Source organism: Passer montanus, unplaced genomic scaffold (genome assembly GCF_014805655.1).
Source record: "Passer montanus isolate IOZ18808 unplaced genomic scaffold, ASM1480565v1 scaffold12, whole genome shotgun sequence".
Lineage (NCBI taxonomy): Eukaryota > Metazoa > Chordata > Aves > Passeriformes > Passeridae > Passer > Passer montanus.
The window spans coordinates 10,547,500-10,573,094 of record NW_024358722.1 but is presented as its reverse complement, the minus strand read 5'-3'; the positions used below and the strand labels follow the sequence as shown (position 1 = coordinate 10,573,094).

The following is a 25,595-nucleotide window of genomic DNA, read 5'->3' as shown; positions in this document are numbered from 1 at the left end:
TGACAAATAATGTATGTTTAATAGCTGTCTGTTGAAATGTGCAAAATTGGTCTTCCATTAAAAAATATAAAAAGAATATTTATTTTTTCAGCTAGTTGTAATTGCTATAATAATTATTGAAACTTAGTTATCTTAAAATTTGATTATTAAGCAAGAAGAAGCGTAACCCATAGGTAGAGAACTGAACTATTTATCCTGATTTGTTCTGTTCATTATTTGAGACCTAATGTCTCACCCTGACCTTCATGTGATAGAAGAGGAGGACACTTTTTCAACCTAAGAAGTTTTAATCAAAATTTGACTCTTAGCATGTAAGTGAAGTACTTGAATAAAACAGAATGCTGAAGAAAATATTTCCCTGCGCTTCAGGCAGGGAATGCAGTACCTTCTTTGAAAAGAGTTTTGGGACTCCCAGGCTGTTTCTTTGCCAGCATCTTCCATGGGCTGAGGGATCCTTTGAAAGTCTGGAAGCAGAGCCACAACTAGAATTAGCTGCTTTTATACAATTCATTGTAACACCTTGAACTAAGTCTAAGATTTGTCATAATTTCTATTGATTTTGATGTTGTTCTATTAGGAAGGAAGTGCAGATAAAATCTTATGTTCTGCTATACTTATAACTATTTCTGTCTGTTTTTCCACAGCTCACTGTGTGGGCTCTCTGGAGATTTACACACACTGTACACTTGTTTAGTAAGAGTACTAAATTGGTTTTCTGTCCTTCCAGGCAAAAAACCCCATGGCATTTAATATATTTAAAATCTAGAAGTCTTTGTCACATTTTGCTGCAAGTCAACTAGTTTAAGATTGTTGAAGGATTTGATATTGTATACCTTAATGGGGGAAAAAAAATCTTCCTTCAAAAAATCAATTTTTTTTTTGTTTTTTGGTAAGATGTCATTTCTTGAGCTTTTTCTTTAAATCCACTTGAATTACGTGTCCAGAGAAGTAACCTTAATGTAAATGCAGCTAATTATTTTAAATTGAAATTGCCTGAAGAAGAGAAACAAGTGTTTGCTTTTTCCTTGTAAGAAAGGCAGTTTACCTGTCAGAATATTAGCAAATACAAAGATATTGAGGAAATTATTTCAGCAAATATATTTGATAACAGAATCAACTACATTTTTATGTAAAATATTCTAAGTTTGAGGTTTGGGAAGAAAAGTGAATTACTAATTGATTCTCAGCTCCAGCACCTTGTAAGTATGTTTGGAGGAAAAGGCTATCATGTTATCACAGGACACACATTTTCAAACTTACCACTCTCAGCTTGGCTTCATTTTTTCCCCAGTTAGCTAATCAAGGCTGATAAAGAATTGGAAATAGATTTTTGGTTTATTGTGGTCTGTTTTTTCTAATCCTACTTATCTTTCATTGACACATTTGTATACTTGACAGATGTTAATAAAATGTTTCTTTTGAACTCTACAGATATTATTCTGTGAAAATTATCAGAACAGAGATGAATCCGTCCCATAAAAGACATTCTTACCACTTTGATCTTTGACAATTTGGCTTTAATGCTGGTCACCATACACTGCCTTTCATTCTACTTTCAGTTATATCTGGCTTTTGTTCCAAACTAGCAGATAAAGCTAAGTGCTACTCAGTCTGAAAAATTTCAGACTGCTTATGCTAGCAGGTGGCAAATGGCATGACGTTGGCAGAGGTGTGCAGCCCAGTGCTGGGAGAGCTCCCTTGTTTCAGTGTATTGCTCTGGAATTTCTGTTCTCCTGTGCCGCTTCATTATTCCCAGGTCTCTGAAGCAAAAGCACTTGACTACTGTGAAGGATTATCCCTGCAGTGGAGGAGGTCATAGTGTTGTTAATTTTCGACATCTTTTGACTGCAGAGATGCCCTGGTTAAAAGTCATTAAGAGAGATGTGTGGTTTGGACTGGTGGGTCAGCTTCCTTGGACTTCTGACCCAGCTGGGAGGATCCCCCTTCTGTGTCTGTGTCAGTAACCAGGTTTCATTGCTTGGGATGTCCACAGGACTTAAAATTTGCCTTTCCTTTTCATGATTTAAAATGTAAATGCATTTAATTTACTTATAATTGCAGATGATTAATTGAATTTTTTTATCCCTTTAAAAGTAGGTATTCCAAAGTTGCTTTAGACCATTTAATTAACATGCAGTATATAGAAAATTTGGAAGGGGTCTTGTTTCTTAGGGGTATTGAGTGTGGGGTTTGGGGATTTTTGTGTGTTAGGGTTTTTTTTTGCTGCTTTATTTGCCTTTTTACATTTTATTGCACATTGAGTGTGGCACACTGACCAAGATTTTGTTCTGGAGTGTAAGAAAGCCTGATATATTTATGATGCTTAAAAAAAAAAGTCACTGCAGTTTTTAATCTGGGTTATGTTCAATTGTTAGTCATTTCACAAAAATAGTTTTTACTTCAATTCAAAAATCTTAATCTCAGATGCAATTTTGCATGTCACTTGCTGACATTTCAAAGTACTTTGCCAATCTACCATCAATACCCACATTACTGGAAAACTATCTCAAAGCTGCTGTGTCTGGATCCCTTTTTTTATTGTTGTGTTCATCAATGCTTGGAGCAGTGCATATTCCTGTCATGAGTATATGCTGATGTAGAGGTTTTTTTTGTAATCAGTTTTGTCCCTGGACATAAGCAGGAACTAACGCTTTCCATACCTAGTAGGGGGAATTATTCTAGATGTAGCCAGTAAAAGAAATAGCAGTGTGCTTCTTGCATACTGAGAGTGTGTTTCCCATCTTAACAAGGTCCTGTGCCCTGTCTGTAGCACTGTAGTCCTTTACACATCCCACTGAGTGCCTTACCCACCATGCTGGGAATTACTGCTGCTACGTCTCCTGATTCACATTTCTGGAAAGCCATGCTAGAGCTGCTTGGAGAGACATTAATCTATTACAATGAGCAGACAGAGATCTTGGGGTCATACACAGTTCAAGACTGAATCATAGGCCTTGATTTTATGCATCTCCACAGAGAAGATGACTTACTTTGTCACTGAAAATAAAAGCAGCTAATTTAGAGGCTCCTATAGTAAATGTGCTTTCTAAGCTCATGTGCTTGTTCTTGCATCTGAATTACATGAAGTAAAAACATCTCTTGAGCTTTAGAGGTTTTGTGCAGTATATCAAAACAAATTCTAAAACAAGTTTTTATTCCAAAATGTTTATGTTGCAAATAAAATTTGTGTTCCAAATGTTTATGTTGCAAATAAAACAGTCTCTGAAAAGTACCACTTGGAAGGGATCATACCAAATTGATTTATACAGAATTTAGGAAGAACAATGATCTTTAAAGTGTTTTTGGATTTTAAGCATGTCTTTACTGTCTTCAGACTTCCTTTTCTTATTTCTGCCTGGGATATTCCACATGCTCCTTTTGTCTTTCCTGATGTGAATTTCAGATGTGATCACATGCTGCTTGGTGCATTTGAAGCACTGTTTGGTTTGTGTAGGCCAGCCCATTTCTGCATTCATCCAAATAGTTCTGACATCTAATATTCCCTTGATGGCTATCCCTTGTATATAATGTGGTAGTTTAAAATAAGAATCAATTTGCCTCTCAACCTGCTTGAAAGAGCTGTGCTATGACACATGGCTAGTAGTGTTCAAATGAGGCATCTGTGTGTATTTGTCCTCTGTGCACAGAACTGTCAATTTTGCTCAACTGCTGTTTTACTCCTCACTTTTATCTTCAATGTGTGGCTTCATGCCTTATCTATCTCACACTATTCGAAGCCTGCCATGAACGCAGACCTGTTATTTTTCTGTCAGTCATGTCCTCTGTTTGTTGCTGAAGTCAGAGTGACAATCCTATGAGATGCAATAGAAATTTGCTGTCTGTGAAATGGGCATGTGACACAAAGGGGCTCTAAAGGGACCACTGATTTTTGGATGCTCAATGTGAGATTACCCTAGGAATCTTTCTCACTTTGGAAGGGAAAAGTATAAGTCTAGCACTTTAAAGGAGGAATGGCAAAATTCTCCTCCAAGTAATGCCTTGGAAATAAAACTGGCACACAAAAAGGGAGACATGGTTAGTGGGAAAGGATGAAACATCAGGTTTTAGTAAAATGCCTTGTATTTCACTGGCATTTTGTCGAAGAGTCAGGTCTGGGAGCTAATTGCCAGGCTAGTGTTCAGCTCTGAAAATAGAAGAGCCTTTGATCCCCCTTGTCTTCCTTGCAATCCCCTCCCACATTCACTGCATAGTTTTAAACTTCTGCAGTGAGTGAAGTGGGCATCTGACAGACAACAGCCTTCTTCACATATGCGCTCTTGATTTGTCCCTGGAGAGAGTCTGTAATATTCACTGGATGGGGCACATGTTCTACCGAGTATCAGAAACTTTATAGCTATACCATAGGGCATATACTGAAAGGTATTTTAAGATGGCAGGGGCAGCTGAAATGAAACTCAAAATCTTGATTTTTTGGTTTTTTTGAATCTTTAGAATCACAGCCCTTAAATAACTTAATAATTCTTTCATGACATCATAGCAGTAGAGAAACTGACCTCTATCACATCATATTCTTGCCTGCCTTAGTGTCCCAAGTTTTCTGGTTCCAGCTGCTTAGGTTAAGGTTTTATGACTATATGTCACTGGATGTTTGTCCTGAGTGCTCAGGCTGCTGCTGTGTGATACCAGCTCCACAACTGGGAGCTTTTTGTTGTTCATGTGGACCTCTGGATGTAGCTATAAAACCTTACATTCTTTAATATTGCTTTTTTGTAGGTCAGCCAAGCCTCCGAGAAGCTATCTCCATGTCATGTATAACTAACGGGAGTACCGGAAGCAGGAAAACAAGCCACAGTTCATCTGTTTCTGTTGCCAGAAAAGAAACACTTTCATCTGCTGCAAAAAGGTATCCCAATTGTTATTAAAATCACATTTTTATATATTAAAAAGCCCCAAAAGCAAACAGAGCAAGAGTTTGATTTTTGTCTTTGCACAGCATTCAGCAGAGCTGCCTGAAGTCCAGTAAGGCACAAATAAACTTTGGAGATTTACCATGTTGTTGGGCTGTGTACAGGAGAGTTCTAAAAAGAATTCAAAAATTGAGAGTATTTCTGTGGTGTCCAAAATGAATCCTCACTAAGGGAATATGAAAATGTATTTCTAGTACAAATGGAAAATTTTTCCTTCCGGTATTCATATGCCTGGAGATTTATCATGTTGTTGGGCTGTGTACAGGAGAGTTCTAAAAAGAATTCAAAAATTGAGAGTATTTCTGTGGTGTGTGGTGTCCAAAATGAATCCTCACTAAAGGAATACGAAAATGTATTTCCAGTACAAATGGAAAATTTTTCCTTCTGGTATTCCTATGTCTTTTTTTGTTGTTGTTGGTTTTTTTTTGTCCCCCCTCCTTCCTTCCCTCAAGGAGATTAAAGGGCAAAACTGACTTCATTGTCTGGAGTGTAAATAGTAGGCAATAGCAAAATAACTATGAGACAATAGTAAATTGTGTAAGATAAAGGTTTACATTTTTGGGTAGAAAATCTAACCCAAAATATGTCTACTTAGTCCTTATGAAAAATATCTCTATCAGATCTCAAATGTGAAGAAATAATATTGCTTGAGTAATTTGGAAATTAAATGAACTAGGAACTAAACAGTAGTGATTTTCCTCCATGTAATACTTTCAGCTTCATACAGTAAATGAAGTGTTTGCTTAATTGTTTTTTCCTGTGGGTCTGTTAGACAGTGATTGCATGGCTTCTTCAGCAGTAGGTTTTGTACCTATTCTTGTTTGTTGTGAAGAACAAGCTGCCAGATATAGCCACGGGGCAGAGAATACTCTAATGTGTAACTGTGGTAAGTTATGTGAACAAATTCTTGGCCTCTGTAGAGTACTCTGGTAGCTCCAGTAGCTGGTTTATCTTCTAGTGTGGATGTAAATATTGTGCTGTACAGCAAGACAGGGAAATTATATACTTCAGGGAATAAAAATGCTGCAAGCAAATATAAACTGTATGAGAATAAACCAGAAGAAGCTTTAGTGCCCTTTGGTATTTGGAAAGCGAGGGTAGTGCTCCACTCTTTGCTCCTCTCCACTTTGTAGCATTGCATAACTTTGTTTTTATTGAATTCTTACGTTTACTTTTCAACAGTAAATCAGACAGGGATCAGTGTATGTCTCTATCTACTAGTGTGACAGGCACAGGGACAAAAGACATTCCTGCAGGAAGGTATTTCTTAGTTAGCACTTTTCAATTAATCTTAGCCCTGTGGCTCTTGGCACTTTGATGAGAGCCAGTCTGGTTCCTGTAGTGTTCAGCTTGCATTTGTGCTGAATCACCTGCTTGATTCATTGTCTGCTCAACACTTGACTACATAAGAAGAGCAGAGTGGAGTGGCTGGCATCCCTTTCATCTGAGTTAAGGTCTTTAAAAGGAGTCCTGGATAGGCCAAATGAGAAAATCTTCATTTGCAGAGGGCAGCTCTCCCTGGACCCCTGGGTAACTATCCAGGGGAGGGGTTGGTGGTTCCAGTGCAGCTGAAGACACATGACTCCCTTTCTCAAGACATGGCTTTGGAAGGTTCTGTTTCCATGAGTTCCTTTCACTGTCATGTCTTCATTACTTAAATTTGTTTGGTACTTGGAAGAAACAAAATTGCCCTTTTGTAAAATTACCAGCTCAAAAAAGGGGAAAGGAAAGGCACGTAAATGCCAATAGTAGTCCCATCTGCTCACAAAGGCAGAGTAACCATGTTTATTTCTAACACTCGTTGTGTTGAAAAGGAGGGAGGCCAAAGGAGACTGGAATGTTTCACCCCACCTTATCCAGGCCTTTCTTCAGGCTGAAGCTTGAACTAGTGCAGCAGGTGCACAAGGTCATCAGTTGATAGAGAATTAACCTTTAGGTTCTAAACAAACCCCATAGCCTACCTAAGACTTTTCATGTTCTAAGGGTATGCAGCCATACTTTCAGCCAAAATATCATAAGGCCTACTTGTGTCCAAACTGTAACTGGTGTTGAAGTTTAGTGTGTGCATTTCTTCTATGAATGAGCAGTTTCATTTCCTGGACTGTTTAATCTTGTCCTGTGAACCTGGATATTGAGACCATGGATATAATCACCTGCCTCAGTAGCTCCACAGCAGCAGGATGTCTCATTTCAGCAATGGCATGCTAAAATACCAGCAATCACTAAAATCAGAGCCCAGGAATGCTCTGTGAACAGCAGGTAGATGATGTCCCATTAACAGAGTCATGGATGTGTTGAGAAAATTTCAACCCTGTAGTTTGGACTGGAAACAGGTTTATATTTTTATACTTTATACGAACAAAAACCAACCAAACAATGACTATCTGAGATCTGTTTGATAATTTTCCTTAAGACTAAACATTCTTCTGGAAACAGCATCTGATAACAGTAGTCTTGCTGTTTCAGAGTGACCACCATCCCTGGTAGATGCCAGTGTGTTGTGGTCCAAAGGATGAAACACTGTACTAAGTGAAATTAGAGAATCTGAAAAGTCAGGACAGATAGTAATAGCTCTCAACTACTCACTTGTAGACTGAAGAAATGCCTCATCAGATTGGGTTTTGGAAAGAATTTTTGGATGCATTAAATGACTGCTTCCCAGAACAACTAGTCTTCAGAAACCCACAGGAAAAGATGCTGGTTTTGATTTGATTTCAGCAGTTACACAAGACCTACTAGAAGAGGTATTAGTGGGAGAGCCACTCTGTACTAGCCAGTCATAATACAATTAAGCTGAGGATTTTAGCAGAAGTGAGCAAACCAAATAAATTCAGAGCAAAGATATTCAGTACTCAGGCTGCCACATTTCTACATTACTTCCTTCCAAATTAAAATGCCAGTCAAAAAAGAAGCCTTCTTGCAACCTGGTGATAGATAAAAAACTTTGTTGGAATCCAAGCATACCTTGTGCTACAATCCAGAGTGAAACCAGAGCGGTCCAGTGATTCTCATGGCCCAACAAAAAAAATTAAAGAGTGAACCTCATGTCAGAGAAGTGAAATGGATACTGCACAGTGACAAGCTCAGTGAAGACATTCCCACGCTGAACCTGTGGTTTCTAGGAGACAGATCAGATGAGTTTGGGTAGGAACACAGAAAATATGAGTCTGAACTGATAAATTAGATGATATGCTGCTCTCAGCAGGTGGCATTCAACTGAGCCTGCTGGGGGAGTGCAGAGGTGAATTGGTGATGTGTCACTGCTCAATAGGACATTACAAAAAGTGGTGTGTACCTGTCGCAGCAGGAATAGAGAGGACTTCTGTTTTCTTCAGTGAAAAGAGATTCTGAGAATTTATTTCGCTGTACTGCATTTCTTCCAACAAAATGCACAATTATTAAGTGTAGTGTGCTTTACCCAGCAGTACAAGCTAAGTATTCTGATTAAAAAAAAAAATTTCTATGCTACTAGTTAATTAAGGATTTTTGGTTATAAATTATTAATCAAAGCCTCACAGTTCTCCAAGCTTTGTTCTCTGTGATCACGTATATGCCCTCAAGGAATGTGAAAGCTCTTTGTTTTGCTTTCATCTGTTTTTTTTTGAAAAGAAAATGTCACTCTGATTGATTATATTGACATTTTAAACTAGATAGTATGTTTTACAGTAGAGATCCTGAGTGATCCTTACAGATTTGTCTGGGTTTCATGTTCATGTTTTGACCTGTTTTTCAATGTGTCTCTTCTCTGAAAGCAGTTGGAAAAGTTGAACTCCTGTAAGCCTTGGGGGCTTTGTCTCAGTGGTAGATGATACAATTTAACTGAAATAACAAAAGAAGCAAAAAAAATTTTTCTTAAGAATGATACGTTTAAATTAGGTGCCCGTTTTTTATTAATTTATTTTGAATGCTGCTTTTCTATTTTCTTCGCGTTTTGGGAAAAGGTAAATGGAAATACAAATAACTATGGTAATGCAAGAATTCAAGGTGGGGGGGGAAATTGTTGTGAAGGAAAAAAAATTGGATTTTTATGTTCAGAAAGATACTCTTCCTTTTTTTACTTTGCAGGTTACTTTGACCCTAAGAGAAAAATCTTTCTATTACATTTTTAGCTGTTGTTTGTATCTTGCTTTATTTATTCACTGAGAAATCTGTCTTGAAAGATTTAATGTTTTTACCTTAGAAACTAAATAGGCCATGCACTTGAGAGTACTTTTCTCTTCCAGGTCCCAGTATTGTTTGTGTGATTCTGTATATTGCAAAGTATGTAACTTCATAGAAGAGCCTTTTAATTAATCTTTCTGTTTACTCAGCAAACCTTTGGTTTGGTTCTTAATAGATTTAAGGTTGGTAATGATATGTATTTAAATCAGTTTCAAATATTAAACTAATAAATACAGCACTATAAAAATAAAGATGTGTTCTTAGCTGTCATGGCTGAAGGCATTAAAAAGTGGTGAGACAATCTGATATTAGTCAACTAGAGATCAAAACAGCCATTACTTTCAATCAGGGATGATTTCCTTTGAACTCTGGTGCAGCCAAGGAGAGCCCAGGGACCAGCACCAGCATTCCAGGGCTTTGGTGGCATCTCAAAGATAGTGGCATGTATGTCCACAAATACAGTTTCATGGTGGGCTTACACTAATGAGAGAGAGCACAAGTCTGCCTTGGCTTGCTCTGAACCTTGGCCAGCAGCATGACAAGGTGGTCAGTGAGCTCTGAGAGGATGGTTTCTTCCTGAGGGACAGCAGATTTGTGGAGCATCAATTTGTGTCAGCTTTGAATGCTGTAGGAGAACCCATGAATGAAGGACACACTCAAATCAAAGTTGTATTAATTTTAAAATCATAGTTAACATAGTACAGCTGAAATAAATAATCTTCCATGTCTCCCTGACTGTTTTTATTGTTGGAAAGAGTGGATAAACCTTAGTTCAGCAAAATGCTAACATGGAGAAATTGAGTAAATAATCAAGGTGTTCTTTTGGTGGTTGTATATAGTAAGTTGTTAAATGCCTCTCCCATCTTTTCACAGAGGACGTTTTCTCCCACCTTGCTAATTTATTTGCTTGTTCTCTTTTTTTTCCCTCCCTATGTTACACTTTATTTTACAGCGGTACAGAAAAAAAGAAGGAAAAAGCTCCAGGACAAAAAGAAAAAAAAGAGGACTCTCATTCTAATGATCAAAGTGCACAAACTCAAGCATCACCTTCTCCCCAGCCCTCCTCACAGACTCTCCAAACACACAGGCAAACTCCAGAAAGCAAGAGTTCTGCTCCAGCTAAAAGGTTTTCACAGTACCACAGTACAGAACTAGCACTCACTGTAATGATACTGGGTTCATATTTGACAACAAGTCATGTGAAATAGTTCTAATCTCATGATCAAACTAAGGTTGGATACTTTTTCTGCTAGAGAAGATGCATTCCATATGCACTGCAGCAGAACAAATACATGAAGATGCATGTTTTTTTTAAATACATTTTTAAGATTACAGAGTTTTTTTTGTTCTCAGATTAAAATCCTAATACAGTAGATTACCTCTAATCAGCCATGATTATAAAATATTTAATGATCACTGACTTGATTCTTCTCAAATACACTTCATAGATTGTCTGACATAGCTGAATTATGGAGTGTATTTTCCACATGGCCATTATTATTTTTTAAATACTAATATGATTGCAACCCTTGGTTCAGGAATTTTTGCTCTCAAATTATTCTGTGAAGTGACTGCAGTTTTGTTTTTGTTGGTGTTTTTTTTTTTTTAATTTCATGGCATTTCCCTTTTAAATTCCTGCTAGGTTGCAGGATGGCTTACTTTAATTCTTTACATGAATGAAGTTCTGGTTTTATACCCAGATCATAGGACTACTTGACTTGAGTAAATGCAGAAATTTATTGAGGATTGCTTCTTAAGTTTCCACTAATTTTTGTGGGAATTAGGCACAGGGGGGAAAAGAAAGTACATTTTAGAGATACTAGATTGCATTTTGAAGTCAAAAAAATGGCTTTTAAGATTTGGATGATAGCTTCTGAGTTTCAAAACTATGCAGATACTTGGCATGGTTTCTTTTAGTTTTGTTTTGGTTTTTTTATTCATTATCACCTTACCGTTTTGGAAGGTGTAATTTTTTTACTCTGTGGCACTTAGATACTGAAACAAAATGAAAATTCAGTTTATTACTTTGAAATTGACCTGTTTGGTTCACAAGATTGTTGTCTTGCATCGCTTGAATTCACAGCTCTTATAAATATTTAATCTTCCACTTGACTGGTGCATGTTATAACACTCCATAAAGGCTCTGTCTCCATGTCTTGCACAAACCTGTGAGTTGTCTGAAGCTGAACTTGCGGCCTGTTGTTCTCTTGCCTGGTATCTCCCTGTAAAGATGTCTGAAGTCTTGCTTACTAATCTTTTGCAGTGTGGGGAAAAATAAATGCCTTTTTCAGTCTCCTAAGGGTTTAACTTGATTTGATTAACTTGTTTGTCACAGGACCTTTGAGCCTCTTGAGGTGCTGTAGAAGGAGCTTGCCATTTCTAAGGTTGCATTTCAGGACTTAACTCCTGCAAAAAGCATTTCTGACAGGATGAAGTGTGATACTATTAGCAGGACATGTGCAAACTCTAAATGAGTTGGGTGAAGGATAATTTGGGCTAGGTAACTTTTTGAACATGTATTCTCTGATTATGGCACATGTGAGATTATTGAACTAGTGACTGCAAAATTTACAAGTTCCCATTAGTGTAAATTGGCTGCAATAGGATTGCTGAAGAATTATGTCAGAATTCATGGGTTTAATTGTCTGTAGTATCAGGCCAAACCTAGCTTGTCTTACTCATGCAAGAGGTTTGCAGACATTTGTTTCAAAAAGATTAAAGCCATTAATGTGATTTAGTATGTGCTAACTGCAAAGCTTCTATATGAAACTTTAATCTGATAGAACTGTTCTGCCTCAAAAATCAATGTGCTAAAGCTGATGAACAGTTAATCAGGGAAATTACATTGTTATCTACTTAATTGATTTTTTAATATAGTTTATTCTTTCAGGCTTATATACTTAGCCTCATTTTTTCCACTACTGTAATTTGTTAGTGATGTAGTAATGAAGTATAGAATTATTTTGTTCAAGTCTTTATGTAAGAGCATTTGGAAATGGAAAATAATAGATAAAACATGTGGCAATTGTCCTGCTCAATTGTTTTCATTCATCCAGTTAGAACTTTTTGACTAATCTTTTTTCCCTGTTTTGTGCTGCAGCTTGAAGGAAGATCTAGCTCTGCTTTTGTCTCCTGCTGCTTGATCTGTCCATTTGCATACGAGTTCCAGTTATTGTTACATTATTATCTTGTAATTGTAAAACTTTTTTTGTTTCTTCTAGCATAAAGAAATCCTTGACTGTTGAAAAAGCTCATAGTGCTTGGGAGAGTTCAGATGACAGTCGAAACAAGCTGATGAGAGTAGCATCAACATCTAAGTTAATATCAAAAGTGGCAAAGAATGCAGACAAGTATGTATTGGTTTGGTAAATAAAAACAAGAGAACCCAAGAGTCAAAATATTATGAAAGCGCACAATTCTAGTGAACTTACTAGTGTGTATGCTAGGACCTTCTGCATCTTTGTTTTTTACCATGAGTACTTACATAACCTTACACTTTGGTGCTCCAGGTGCCCATGGAATTTTAAGATTATTATAAAGTAATTCTTGTGTAAATATGTTTTAATATTGCCTGTTTGGATTAGCAGAATTATGACATTTTATGGCTTAATGCCAGTGATGTGAAACTTCCCGCTGGTTGGTTGTTTTTTTTTTTCCTAATTAAAGCTGATTTGAAAATGCAAGTGTATTTCCTCGGAGTCAGTTTCTGGATTTCACATAGGCTATGTTTCCAAACTAGACTGTAATAGTAGGAATAGACTTTTATGATTTCAGATAGGTCCCGCAATTTAACTGTTTAGCAGGTTCCTGGTTGCACATTCTGGGTGACAGGCAGGGATCTTCTTTTCAGTGTCACCTTCAGCACGTGATGTGCTGTAGCCAGCCATTGCTCTCACGCCCTTCCACAGCAGCAGGCTTTCTTGGTTTGGGGTCTCCAGTCAGTGCCTCTGGGGGTGAATAGCACAGAGTAGTTACTCCTGTCAGCACAGGAGCAACAATTTGCTTTTTGCTGTAACCCCACACTGTTGGCCTCTATTGTGACCCACTCTTGTCCTCAGTACTCTCTACCATTTGGGTTTCCCACTTTGTATTCACACACTTAATTTCTTTTTTTGACTTTGTTGAAATTTTTCTGTAATTGCTGTGTTGATTTTTTGACTGATCCTTCTCCTATTTGCCAATATCCTCCTAGTGTGCTGGCATACTCTTCCAGCTAGGTTTGCCAATATCCTCCTAGTGTGCTGGCATAGGGGTTGTCTGCAGATTCCTAGATCTGCTAATTAATCTTCATGCTAACAGCCCAAGGCAGAACTACCTGAAAACCATTCTGAAATAAAGCACTTCAGACCTTTCAGAGTAATTGCCAGTTTTTTTTATGATTATGTCTGTAGTGCTCTCCTTAGCTTGCATCTGAGACTATCAAATACCTAGTCAAGAGTGGTGCAAGCGCATTCCTTCTTCCCTGGGAATGCGAAGAACAAAACAAACTAATCTTGGGCGTGGATAGCGGCACATTTACTAAAAGCTTTATGCTTAGCCTGAAGAGTTCTGCAGAGCAGTGGAGTGCTATGTGTGAGAGGATTATGTGTTACATATTTTGCAAGTATTTCCTTTCCTTTTATAATTGGTTTTCACTGCTGGAATTTAAAAGCCCTCTGGCAATTTAGATTATAGCATGGCACTGCTGGATAATATTTTGGAATGACAAAACCCTCTGCCTTGATTTTTTTGCTGGGGTTTTTACTATGCTGCTAAAATACCTTTTACAGTGTAATACATATTTCAAATTTGCTAAAAGTAAAAAATAAATTTTACTTTTATTGATTCTTTATATATTGGTTCAGACATGGTCAAAATAGAGGTATTTTATTTCATTTTTCTGTTACTCTGCTTATTTCTGAGAGATCTCAAATGTTGCCCTTCTACTAATGTAGAATAAAAGTCAGTTATCTAACAAAAGCATGGAGAAGAAAAGATTAGTTTCAATTATTGTTGGAGAAAGCTGTCTGTAACTTGAAGCTGCTGTACCTTAACTATATTTGGCAAAAACAAAGCCTCAAACATGAATTGTAGACCACCACCTGCTTAAAGTGTGGGTGTTTTATTGTTGTGTCCTTTCTTCTTAAGCTGAGATTTAAGGACATACATTAATAATAATTTCTTACTCACTTTGTGTGCCACATTTCCATTAGAACTGGTTGGTATTGTGCAAAGACATATTGTTGTATTCAATTTATTGTTCCCAATTAGAAACATTGGCCTCATCTCCTTGATGCTATGGAGGTCTTGTGCAAGGGAACAGAATTCAACCCCTAATGTGGGCCCCAGGACAGAAATGTTTTACATATGCTTTGCACTATCAGCCCAGGATATGAACTTTGTTTACGCAGCTCAGCCTGTAAGTCAGCACAGGGCTGCAAATCAGTCTGATAAAGGCATAAGAAGCAAGAGGGTTCCCACGGCAGCCCATCATTCAGTGGTGTTCAGGCAAGACTGGGAATACACTTTAAATTTTTCATTTGATAGTGTGGCAAAGGGTGATTCCAGCAACAGCCAGAGATTACTTTCCTTATGCATATGCTTGACCCTTTGTCACTGTTACAAAAATTTGACCTCCATCCAGCTAAAAATACTGGATGCCACTCATACCTTTCTGCTGAATTTCAAATGAATTCAAGAGGGTGTTTTATGCAGTGCATTCTCCCATCAAGGAGTGTTATTCTATTAACAAGTAGGTCTGGTTGCTGGAAATTAGTATTTCTTCCCTCTGCACAAAATAAAAAAAAATAATTACTGAGTTTTTTTATGAGTAACTCATTTCTGGCTCTGGTAAGGAGAGATGTCTCAACTACACTCTATTGGAGACTTTATGTTGCACATCCAGTAATGCTGCAGGGATCTGGTTTAAGTGAAACTGCAACTTGCTTACATTTAATCCATGTGTCCAACAGAATTAATTCCTAGAAAAAATTGTGCTGTTGTGTGCTGACAGCTTATTTTGACAGGTGTTAAATGCTTTGCATGCAGGCCTGAGGATGTTTGGCAGCTTAAAATATTTGGTTATTACAAGTTCTCACTCTCAAAATGGAATTTTCTGTTCACAAGGAACATGCCCTCTATAATTTATTTTTAAAAGCTTTTTTTGTTTGGAATTTTCAGAGTAATTCTTAGAAGCCCTTCCCATAGGGCCAAAGACTAAGTTACTTGAAAGGTACAGTGAGCTGCATAGAATAATATACGAATAAAAATGCACTGCAATGATCAAGGTTAGCTGTTGAGCATGGTATACTAGAGTTACACTGTATACAGAAGCTGATGACATTGCCAAATGCAGTAATGGGTAAAAATTGATGGTATTGCCTTGATAAGCATTTTGCATATTATTAACGATAATATTTTGAATTTTTCCACAGGCACAAAGATGTCATTGTCAGCCAAGGTAAATAAAAACATTTATTTTTAAATACTGGATGAAGTTGAAAATATTTGCTTTTGACTGAATAGTATTTCCTGTAAATGAATACATTGGAACATATGCTTATGAAACAGGGGTTTAGAGATAAAATGGCATTAATCAACTCCAAGAATTCATTTGGCAAAAAGTTACTCTAGACACGTATATGAATCTTTAAAATTATGGAGAAATAACTCATCAGATTGGATTTTAGTAAGTACAGAGGTTTTTGGTAGGTGGGTGGTGGGAGGATTTGATTTATTTTTGTCAAACAAACCATTTTCTAAAAATTATTTTCTCTAGGTATATGTGCATAGAGAGAGGTTATAAAAATAATCTAAAATTTTGACCTATGTACCAGTCTTAATCCAAGCAAGTGTGAGTGAGACTTTAGAAATAGTTTTAAGATATTTTATTTCTGTCCCATAACTAGCAAAAATGTCAACTCGTGAAAAAAACAGCCAAGGTAAGAATTAAGCTATGCCCTTTGGTCGCTTTCTTCTAATTTAGCACTCTCACAAATCTTTTATTTGGCTTTTCACCATCAAAGAGCATCATTCTCTTAATCATTGTCTTAATATTTCAGCTCTGTTCTCATGGAAATTTATATGCATATGCACATTGCAATCTGTATAGGGACTATTTGGGAATAGTTCAAATAAATTATGGCACATATAATTTCATCAGAGAAGAATATGTGTTCAAATTGAAGTCTTGCATTGTTGCATAAGATATCAGAGTGTTAAGAACTGCCAACTAAAAGATTTGTTTTATCTCAGCTTTCTGTCTTGCCAATATTACAACATATAAATGCTGATTAGACAAGAACAGAGACTGAAGGTTTTAATAGTGTCCTGAAATGAAAAATGAGTCTATTCTGAAGTGTATGTCTTTGCACCAATGAATCGTGCATTCTCTGGCTACCTGCTGCTGCTGGCTTGTTCAGTCAGGAAACGGAGCCATCTATCTGAACATTTGGGATGTGACAACAAGAGTCCACTTCTGGTGTTGCAAAACTACTCTGCTTTGAATGTCCTGCAAACTGTACTGAAGCATGCAGTTTCAAAACTAAAGCATGTAACCCAAGTGCATGCTGTACACAGCAGATCTATGTACAGGGGTTTTGTCTTGTGCTTTTTTGCTGCTAATTAAAAAATCTGTAGTCTTCAGATTCTGTGCTGTCAGAAAGTTTGCATTATTCACACTTTGATTGCTTTTGGTCTCCTTCAAAAAAGAAAAAAAAGCCCTCCAGTTTTTTGAAAGTTAATATATTAATTGCTGGAATGAAAGCAAAAATCAACTTGCATCCAATTGCTTTATCTTTTTCTAGTTCACAGAGAAATTACAGGTATAAAAATATTCTGAATTAATGCTTACCAAAAGCACCTTCAGAGACAGGATGTGTGAAAGGGAATGAATAAGTATCAAGAACAAAGAAGAAATGTTACATTACGCCATGGTGCTTAACACTAGCTGTGGAACAGTACATATGTGCAGTAAAAGGAAGGCTAATCAGTAGTGGCCAGACCAGCTGCAATTTAGCTTTGCAAGTTTTTGAATAAAACTATTATATTAAAAAAACCTTTCCCCGTAAAACCAGCTTTTTACAAAACCAAGTTATGTATAGCTAAAATACCTTCAGTACTAATTACTTGCTTACAATGTGCTTCTACAAGTCTGCTTGTTCTGCCCAAAATGGACCATCCTGAAGTTCTCTCATTCTATTAACTGTAACTTCAGTGACCTCAATGTGTTCCTTATCTTCTGTGTTACTGTGCAGAGGATGTCATGCATGGGCCCCTTCCAAGTGTGTCATGCCATATTCTGTCCTGAGCCTAACTGGAATCAAAGAGAAACATGATGCAGATAAGAGGGCTCCACACATGTGGGAGGTGGAGGGAAAGTCTTAGTAATAGAAAGTAATAGAAAATACATTTGCTTCCATTTTAAATACATGGAGTGGCAAAACATAGTTCTGTCTCTAACAGGAATGCGGGTACAATTAGAGGATTCAAAGTTGTTTTGGTTTTTTGGTGTTTTTTTAGGGGGTTTTTTGTGTTTTTTTTTTGTTTTGTTTGTTTTTTGGGTTTTTTTGGGTTTTTTTGTTTTTAATATGGACAATTGAATGTATTTTTGACAGGTTTTAGAGTGTGTCTGAGACTGTTAGCTTTTATGTTGTGTTTGCTGCCACAGAAAAAAGCCTGTGTAGGTTGCTGTTGTTGCAGCAGTTTACCCATCCTTCCCAGTATAAGCTTAGCAATACTTGGTCACTTGTCCTTCAGGGCAGATGACTTTAGCTTGTTCTGTACTTGACAGTTGCCATATAAGTAAAACAATGTCCAGTTGGTGCCTTGACCAAGCTGGTCAGGAAGCTGAAGAGTTGTACAGACAGTTAGCATCATGTTTCTGAGGTAAATCCTGTGGACTTGGACAGTGTTGTCTTGGATAGGGTGGGATGAAGAGTTGCCCTTTCTCATGGTGTTTGTACAGAAACTTCCTGTTCTGGAAGGCAGGAGCACAAAAAGTTACAGCTGCTTTAATGCTCCTTTGTGACATGCCAGCCTTTGCCTCTGGGGGTGAGCAGTCTCTAGCACATTGTTAATTAAGTTACAGCAGCTCCCCTGAGCTGCTCATTTCACTGAGCTGTGTGTAAAACACTGTGTATGCTCCCAGCACTCATCTCCCGTAAGGATTGCATCCATGTGCTTCCTAGACCTAGAAATTCTGTGAAGGAGGCTCTTGGGAAGACTGCTGGTGTGCAAATTGTAAAGCTTCAAAGCAAATCTACAGTAAAAATACATCAGTGTCTTTATACACACATAAAATAAGTTGGGAATCACTGTGAAATTGCAAATTTTCATAGCAGAAGGTGTTTGCATAGGATCATGGGATGGAAGACGTCAATTTTGTGTTGCTTTGAACATCCTGGAATCACTTTGTTTCCTTTTTATGATTCAGCTAATAAAAAAATAGCTTTAAAAATATTGGTATGATATAGTACCACAAAATACAGCTGAACACATTTTTGCACGCTTAGCTCTCAGAATTAATTTTTCTAGCAGCAGAAGATACTGCAGTTATATCTACTCTGTAGATTCATTGTGGTTTCTGTTGGTGTTGGTATTAGCTATTAAAGTGAAAGACTTGGGGAGCAAGTGAGAGTCATAGCTGAGCTTCAGCAGTGAAAGGCATTAGCTGTGGTGTCGGAATTGGCTTTGGTTTGGTGTGGCGTCCCTCAGAGAGTGTTGCATGTAAATGTCAGCAGGACCTAGGCAATTCTCTCCTGCCAGGAGCAGCAGCAGCATGGAGAGCCACAGCCTGCAGCTGTCTTGTGGGCAGCCACTTGATTTTTTTTTTGGTTTATCTCCTTGCCAAAGCCACAAGTGCTGCAGTGTCATCTCGTACCTTCTCAATACCCAGTTTTCTCTCCCACTTGGGTTGAATTGTATGTACTTCAAGTAAGGTTAGTCCTGAGCTTTATGCTCCTGGTTATGTGTTGCAACAGAGGTCGTAGGGTCAGTTTGTTTGTTTGTCCTTGTAAGCCACCAACCTTTTTAGAGTAAAATCCAGTACTAAAATTCTGTGAAAATCCAATAAAGCTATGGGTAAAATGAACAGGTGCTTACTACAGCCTTAAAAAGACCCTAACTAAAGTCACTCTTTTAAATTCTTTACCAGCAGGTGTTTATAATTCCCTATTAAAGCCATCTTGCTTCTCACTTCAGCAGAAACATTTTTTAAAGTATTAATCATAAGACATTCATATTTTTATACCCAAAAGTTAAAGACCTGGCTTATTTTGAGATAAAAGGTAATTTATTTCCCTGAGATTGTGTGTTTGAGTTTGGTTTTCAGTGATAGCAGCTCCATATATGAATCACTTGTTCACTTATTATAAAGTAATAAGAGGCACTTAAACTTTTTGGATGGCAATAAAAACCATATGTGAAAGAATTAATGAAAACCATGCACTGCATTCCTAAGGTTTTTGGACTTTTTTTTTTAAATTGTGCTTTTTTGGTTTCCAGTACTTTTTCTTCTGTTAGTTTAACTGTGTTATAGTTTTAGCTTCATGGACAGAGCAGTTGTGGAGCACACAATGGAAAATATGTACACTGCTGACAATGTGTGCTGTCTGTGGAGAGTTCAAAGGCTACCTCAGACTGCTTTCTCATCAGACAGTGATTTTGTATCAGATGGTTGTTGAAGGTGCTCCTATACCTGAGAGCAAATAGACACCCCCATCTATCATTACTGAGCTTCTTGCTCTTGTTCAGGCACAGTGCATATTATTAAAAACCATCAATACTGTCACAAAACCAAATAGCGTACTTGGGAGTTTTTATTACCAATACTTGGTGAAGTCAGCATTCTATAATTTAAGCAGGAAGCATTTATATAGAGTCTTACTGACCATATTTGCATCCAGTATTCCTTGTTCAGTCTTTGTTTTTCTTTTTTTTATAAAAAGCTGTAGTTTAATATTAAACTTCACTTGTTTCAGTGCTAATGGTAACTGCTGTTAGTATCTAGATTCATAATGTCACCCAATAAATGAAAAAGCAAAATTCACTTATCAGGTTATGTAAAATTAGTAACCAAAGATCTGTTAAGAAATTTCAAGGCAAAGCTGTAAAATCACTCCAAATCAGGGCAAGTCTCTCGTCTCATCTATTGTATTTGACTGTTTGGCTGGCATTGCACCAGGGCTCTGTAACAGCAGTGCATGTCTGTCTGTCTGTCAGGTGCAGCAGGCATTGGCACATAGTAGCTTGGGGTGAGAGATGGCAGACCTACAGGCACATGGTAATTCCACTGTAAGGTTGAATGTAACGGTCTGGGCTTGGTGGCTGAATTTGGTTATTTGTCTCTGTGCTGTTAGCACTGGTTTAAATTAGAAACAGGCTTCTAAGCTCTTGTCCCTCAGGTTAGTGGTCCTGCAGAGTTCTTGGACACAGGCCTGAAAGCAGAAGGCTTGTGGGAAAGAAGCTATTTGTAGTTTTAAAAAGCATAGCTTCACTGGTCAAGCAACTAGAAGGTGAAGACAGATTAATAAATGGACCCTGGATGTGGTAGTTGATTGTATATTATTAGAGTGTTCTGCGTGGCCAAGATAGCTGGAGTCTTTTGGGGTTTTTCATTTGCTTGTAAATCACTTTAGGGTGCTGCTACACAAAAATAGAACTGAGCTGATGTTTTAATGCACTGGCCCATGTTGAACTTTCAAACTAGATGGGTTGGGACCTACTGAAAAATAGTCATGTATAATTTGCAGAATTACTGTAATAATTCCTTTAGAACTAAACTTGTGTATGTATATAATTACTGTATGCTCATTAGACATCCCATTATGTACACTCTTGCTAGATGAAGAGCAGTTAATTACAGCACAGACTTGTGTGGCTACCTCAGTATCTTATCTAATGAGGAATAGTGTAATATAAAATATATTCTCTAATATTGTGTCCAGTCTTGTTGAAGAAATCATTAATTGAGGGTGAAGGTTTCTCACATGCCTCTACAAAACTACTTGATGACTTTTTTTTGCGGCATGTTTTTTTGGAAAATGGGAGGATTTTGTAGTGTCACTGTCTTCAAATTTCTGAAGTATCTGAATAGTAGCTTTCATGTCTTCTGAATTGCTTTTTGCCCTAGATACTTCTGAGTTAATCTACAAAGACTTCTTTGATCTTTTTTTCTCCTCCTTTCCTATTTTTATTATTTTCCTTTGCAAGCCTTTCATATTCCCCTAAGAATATGATTCAGGGAAAGTAATAAATTTCTTAAGCGCCACCGCATGAGTCTTTCTGTGCTGGCTTCATGGAAACAGTAATTTCAGCCTTTCAGATGGTTTGTACTGCAATGTCTTTGCTCTCTGTTATCACTTGCAGTGTTTTTCATTGGCCTTACCTTCCAGCTTGCTTTTCCTGATTTGCTGTGTTCTAAACTTTCTTCCAAAGCTGAATTAATAGAAACTGTTGGGAGTTGAATTTTAATGTTATTGAGCTGTTCTTCAACTTTTTTTTTAATAAGGCCTGATTAAAAGCTTATTCATGCTAATGGGAATCTGCTCTTGGTACAAGGAGGCTTTGCAGAAAACTTACAGTCAGTTCACTGTTATTCTACAAATGTTATTTGTCCCTAGTTTTAGTCAGTCCTGGATTGCTATGCCTTGTCAACAGGTTCCTTGCATGCAAGGTAACCGTGATGGCTTACAGTGACTGTCAGAGAAGATGCACTCATTTCCTTGCAGGTCAGCCAGGCTTCTGGAGCTCCCTCTCACTAGCAGCACCTTGTTTCACCAACATATTTATCCCTTTCTTCTCTGTCAGGCTGTAAACTTCCAAAGAACTTTCTGTAGATACTTTGGTTGCTAACATCTACCTCCAGCCTGCTGGGACCTATTTGGCTTAATGTTTACACTAATGAACTTTACACAGGCAAGTAGAAGCACTGAAATTTCACTGAAGACACAAAGCTGGGAGGCAAAACTGATAGAGTTGGAAGCTGAGATTTTAATACAGTAAGACCTAGATGATTCTGAGGCTGAAGTAGTATTAAAAAATTAAATTATTCATGTTCTAGCTATAAACAGCTGCTTGCTAGAATTAAAAATAATAGGGGAAGGGGCTACAACATGCCACTTAATTGTGTGAAGATTGAACCACTCACTTATTTTGATAACACAAATGCAGTCCCAGGATGTATAAGAAGTAATTCTAATGGAGATAGAGGCCTTGTGGAAATGTTAATGCATCAAAACCATGGTAGGTTCTCCTCTGTAATACTCATGCACCCTTAACCATAAAGGGTAAATTTTAGAGGCACGCTAAACCCTTACTTTACAAAAAGAGAGTTAAATAGCTGGATGTTTTTATTTTTTCAGAATATGAAGGCTTGGAGGATTGATGTTTTCATGCTCCCCCAATTCACTTTCTGACATCAGATGGTCAGACCTGTGCTGAAGTGAGCAGCTGTGCTGAAGTGAGCAGCCATGCTGTCACACACACAAAGAAAGAAAACAACCTGGCCTTGTGTTATTGACACCTGGAAGTTAAGAAGTTCCCAAGTAGTAGTAGGAGGAGTTTTTGGATGCTATTCTGAAATCAGCAGTGTGTTTGTGTTGCTCAGTGACAGCCAAGGCTCTGCTCTGCAAAGCAGGTGCAGCAGTACTCTGCAGGGTAAAAAACATCAATGCCAGCAGAGAGAGAGCACTGGGAGAGCATGTTGGGTATCTGTCAGGCTGGACTAGGCTGAGCTGAGCCAAGCCATGATGTTTCTCCAGCTCATTACATTAATTTGCAAAACCACATATGCCTGAACCATGTTCAAGACTACCATTACATGCGCCCTCACCATATCCTGGCTTCTCTCTTAATGTCTCTCCTTCTGAGCAGTGTTTGGTGTCACTTCAGCTGACTGGGGCCACATTTTAGTCAAATTAAGTGTTTCTGCTTCTTTGGGGACGAGGTAATATTTTCCCCAAACCTCTGGGGAATGCACAGAGGGCCAAGACCTGCTTGGAGTCTGCTTAGGTCCAGCACACCCAGAGGGCTGCTATGCCTGAGCCAGTCCTGGGAGCATAAATTGGGAGTGCTGATCCTCTGTTCCCTGGCACTTGTGTAAAGAGATTGTTGAAGCTCCAGAGGTGAAATATCGTGGAGCCAAGCAGAGTTTGGCAGGGGCTGTGAATTTGAGCTCAAAGCTGCGCAAAAAGCAGCTACAGCTGTTCCCGGTGAAGAGCTGGCCCCTGGAGCCAGGGCGCTGCAGCTGCTTGGTGCTGCCTTTTGTAGCTGCTCTGGGCCTGAGCTGTTACTTTTTGTGAGCTGTGGGTAATCCATGGCACCTGGCTGTGCTACCTGCTGAGCCTCAACTGTGCTTCTCAGTTGGTTTGATCCATATTTGAAAGGATTTATAGGATGTCTGCAGTTGCAGATTAATTAACGTAGCAAGGGTTCTTCATGATATGCCCTTCTGGCCCTTTCCACACACATCCCCAGCCCCCTCCCTTTCCCAGATGCTTCTGCTCAATGGGTAGTGGGATCTGAACATCTCTTTGTATGGAATAAAATATTTTTATTTGCATACCTACTGTTTTCAGGCTGATAGATACCAGAATTGTCAAGGACTTTTTGTTGGTTGGGGTTTAGTGAGTTTTTTACCCACTCTCTTTAGTAGTTTTGACTTTTTTTCCCTTGTATTCCTGTAAATACATAGCTGTCATAGTGTGACCAAGGTGTCATAGTGTGACCTTCCCAAAAGAAGGAAATAATGACTTTTTCTCCCTTGTATTCCCGTAAATACATAGCTGTCATAGTGTGACCAAGGTTCTTTTTTCCCAAAAGAAGGAAATAAAAGTCTAGATATGCTGCTTTGTATTGGAAAACAATCCTTTCCTGCAGTGAGGCTGCAGGAAAGGATTGTAGTCTAATGCTCTTGATCATTCAGTTGAGCAAGTATAGTATGGAAGAGTTAAATCACTGATTTTCTTAACTTGCAAATACAAGAATTTGGCCTAAGGCAATTAACTGCTGTTTGAGAATGGTGTTGGTGCGCTGTCATCCTCCCTAGTATTTCAAAAGATTTTTACATTAATATTATATCTGCCCTACAGGTTATTCTATGAAAAGGAAATTTACAGTCTTAGACAAAAAAAATCTTTTAATGGGCTGTCTCTTTTTCTAATCCTTCTGCTTCTTTAGGGAGAGGCTTAATCAAGTTTTACCTAGCCTGTGTCTTTCTAACAAATGTTTTAAATATGTACCTTCAAAGGTAATCTTGAGTAAATACAGCTAGTTAATAAAGGTTAAAAAATGTTCTTTCTTTAATGGAAAGCTTCAGAGAGCTAATTTGTATCTGAGTGCCCTGTAGATGTATTCTTTTCCCTAAGCTCCAGGAGAGCCTCTTCTGCCGGAGGCTTGACTGAGTTCCTCTTGGACTCTTCTTGCCTCTCATCTGCAGAGTCCAACAGGTGCACCTGCCTCCATCCATAGGAATTTCAGTTGCAGGTTGTCTCCGCTGTTCTATGCAACAATGAGAAATTTGATCCTAAATTTGTGGTGTCATTTTGCACTGATCTTGTGGAACCGTGAGTGTTAAGCTCAGTGTTAAATCAAGAATTTATGGATTAACAATCTTTTGGAAATATCGTCAGGCTTTAATTTATAAGAGTGTCGGTGCCAGATTTTAGTAGAAAGGTCATTGTTAATACATTACTCTTGTGTTTGGCCACTGTTATTCTATCTCTGAATATGCATACTATAAAAAATATATTGGTGGATAAACAAGACATGATACTAGTTTGGAGTAATTATCTAAACATTTATGTCCAACTAGTGACAGCTCTGATCTTTAGCTTTTCTTAGCAATGCAATTAAGCAATGCATATGGTAAAATCCATGTGGTGAAATAACTGTTGTGTCTAATTTAGCTACAAGGGAGTAATTTTCTTTGTTCCTTTTTATTTTATCTGAGACAGGTTTTCTACTGTTCTCAGTGGAGCGACTCCTGGGGTTCTTGCTCAAAGCACCCATGTTTTTTCTTGGAAAGAAGCGAGACAATTGTTTTTCATCTTTTTAATATTTGCTTTTTTTGTACTGAACTTCTGTGGCTCAACTTTCATTGTATTAATATGCCAAATAAGAAAAGAACCTTTATATATATGTTAGTTTTAAATTGTTCAATTATTACGATTATTGACCTGGTTTCTTTTGCGTTTTTAGATCTCTGAGTTTGACTTGAGCTGTTAAGCTATGATTCTGTGGAAATAAGTCTGAGTTTCTCATAATTTCAATATCAGATGTTTTAGGGAATGCCAAACATAGATTGCACAATCATGCAGTCTGAGTATTAATCTTAGGCTTAATTGGGGAAATATTTCCAAGCATTCCTTGATGATTGTAGGGAAGTCTGTTTCATGTTTCTTAAAGAAGTACTAAAGTAATTGTTAAAAAAATCTTAATTTTAGATCTTAATGTTTGTTGCATCAAATGTGATTAGAGATTTCTTAATACCATATTGGTAATTTACAGCTATTCTTCTACTCAACTCTC

At 37.7% G+C, this 25,595-nt stretch overlaps 1 protein-coding gene across 5 annotated transcripts in view; it reads left to right on the top strand.

Moving 5' to 3' along the window:
* The window catches only part of EML4 (EMAP like 4), a 148,187-nt gene that overhangs the window by 84,933 nt on the left and 37,659 nt on the right, over positions 1 to 25,595 (top strand). For 2 of the 5 annotated variants that reach the window (XM_039697843.1, XM_039697841.1), the window contains exons 3-7: positions 4,735 to 4,864; positions 10,042 to 10,215; positions 12,311 to 12,439; positions 15,503 to 15,528; positions 15,977 to 16,009. In XM_039697843.1, coding sequence (XP_039553777.1) covers positions 4,735 to 4,864; positions 10,042 to 10,215; positions 12,311 to 12,439; positions 15,503 to 15,528; positions 15,977 to 16,009 — 492 coding nt within the window. The remainder of the gene's footprint in view (positions 1 to 4,734; positions 4,865 to 10,041; positions 10,216 to 12,310; positions 12,440 to 15,502; positions 15,529 to 15,976; positions 16,010 to 25,595) is intronic. The other 3 variants (XM_039697844.1, XM_039697842.1, XM_039697845.1) reach the window with 3 other exon arrangements.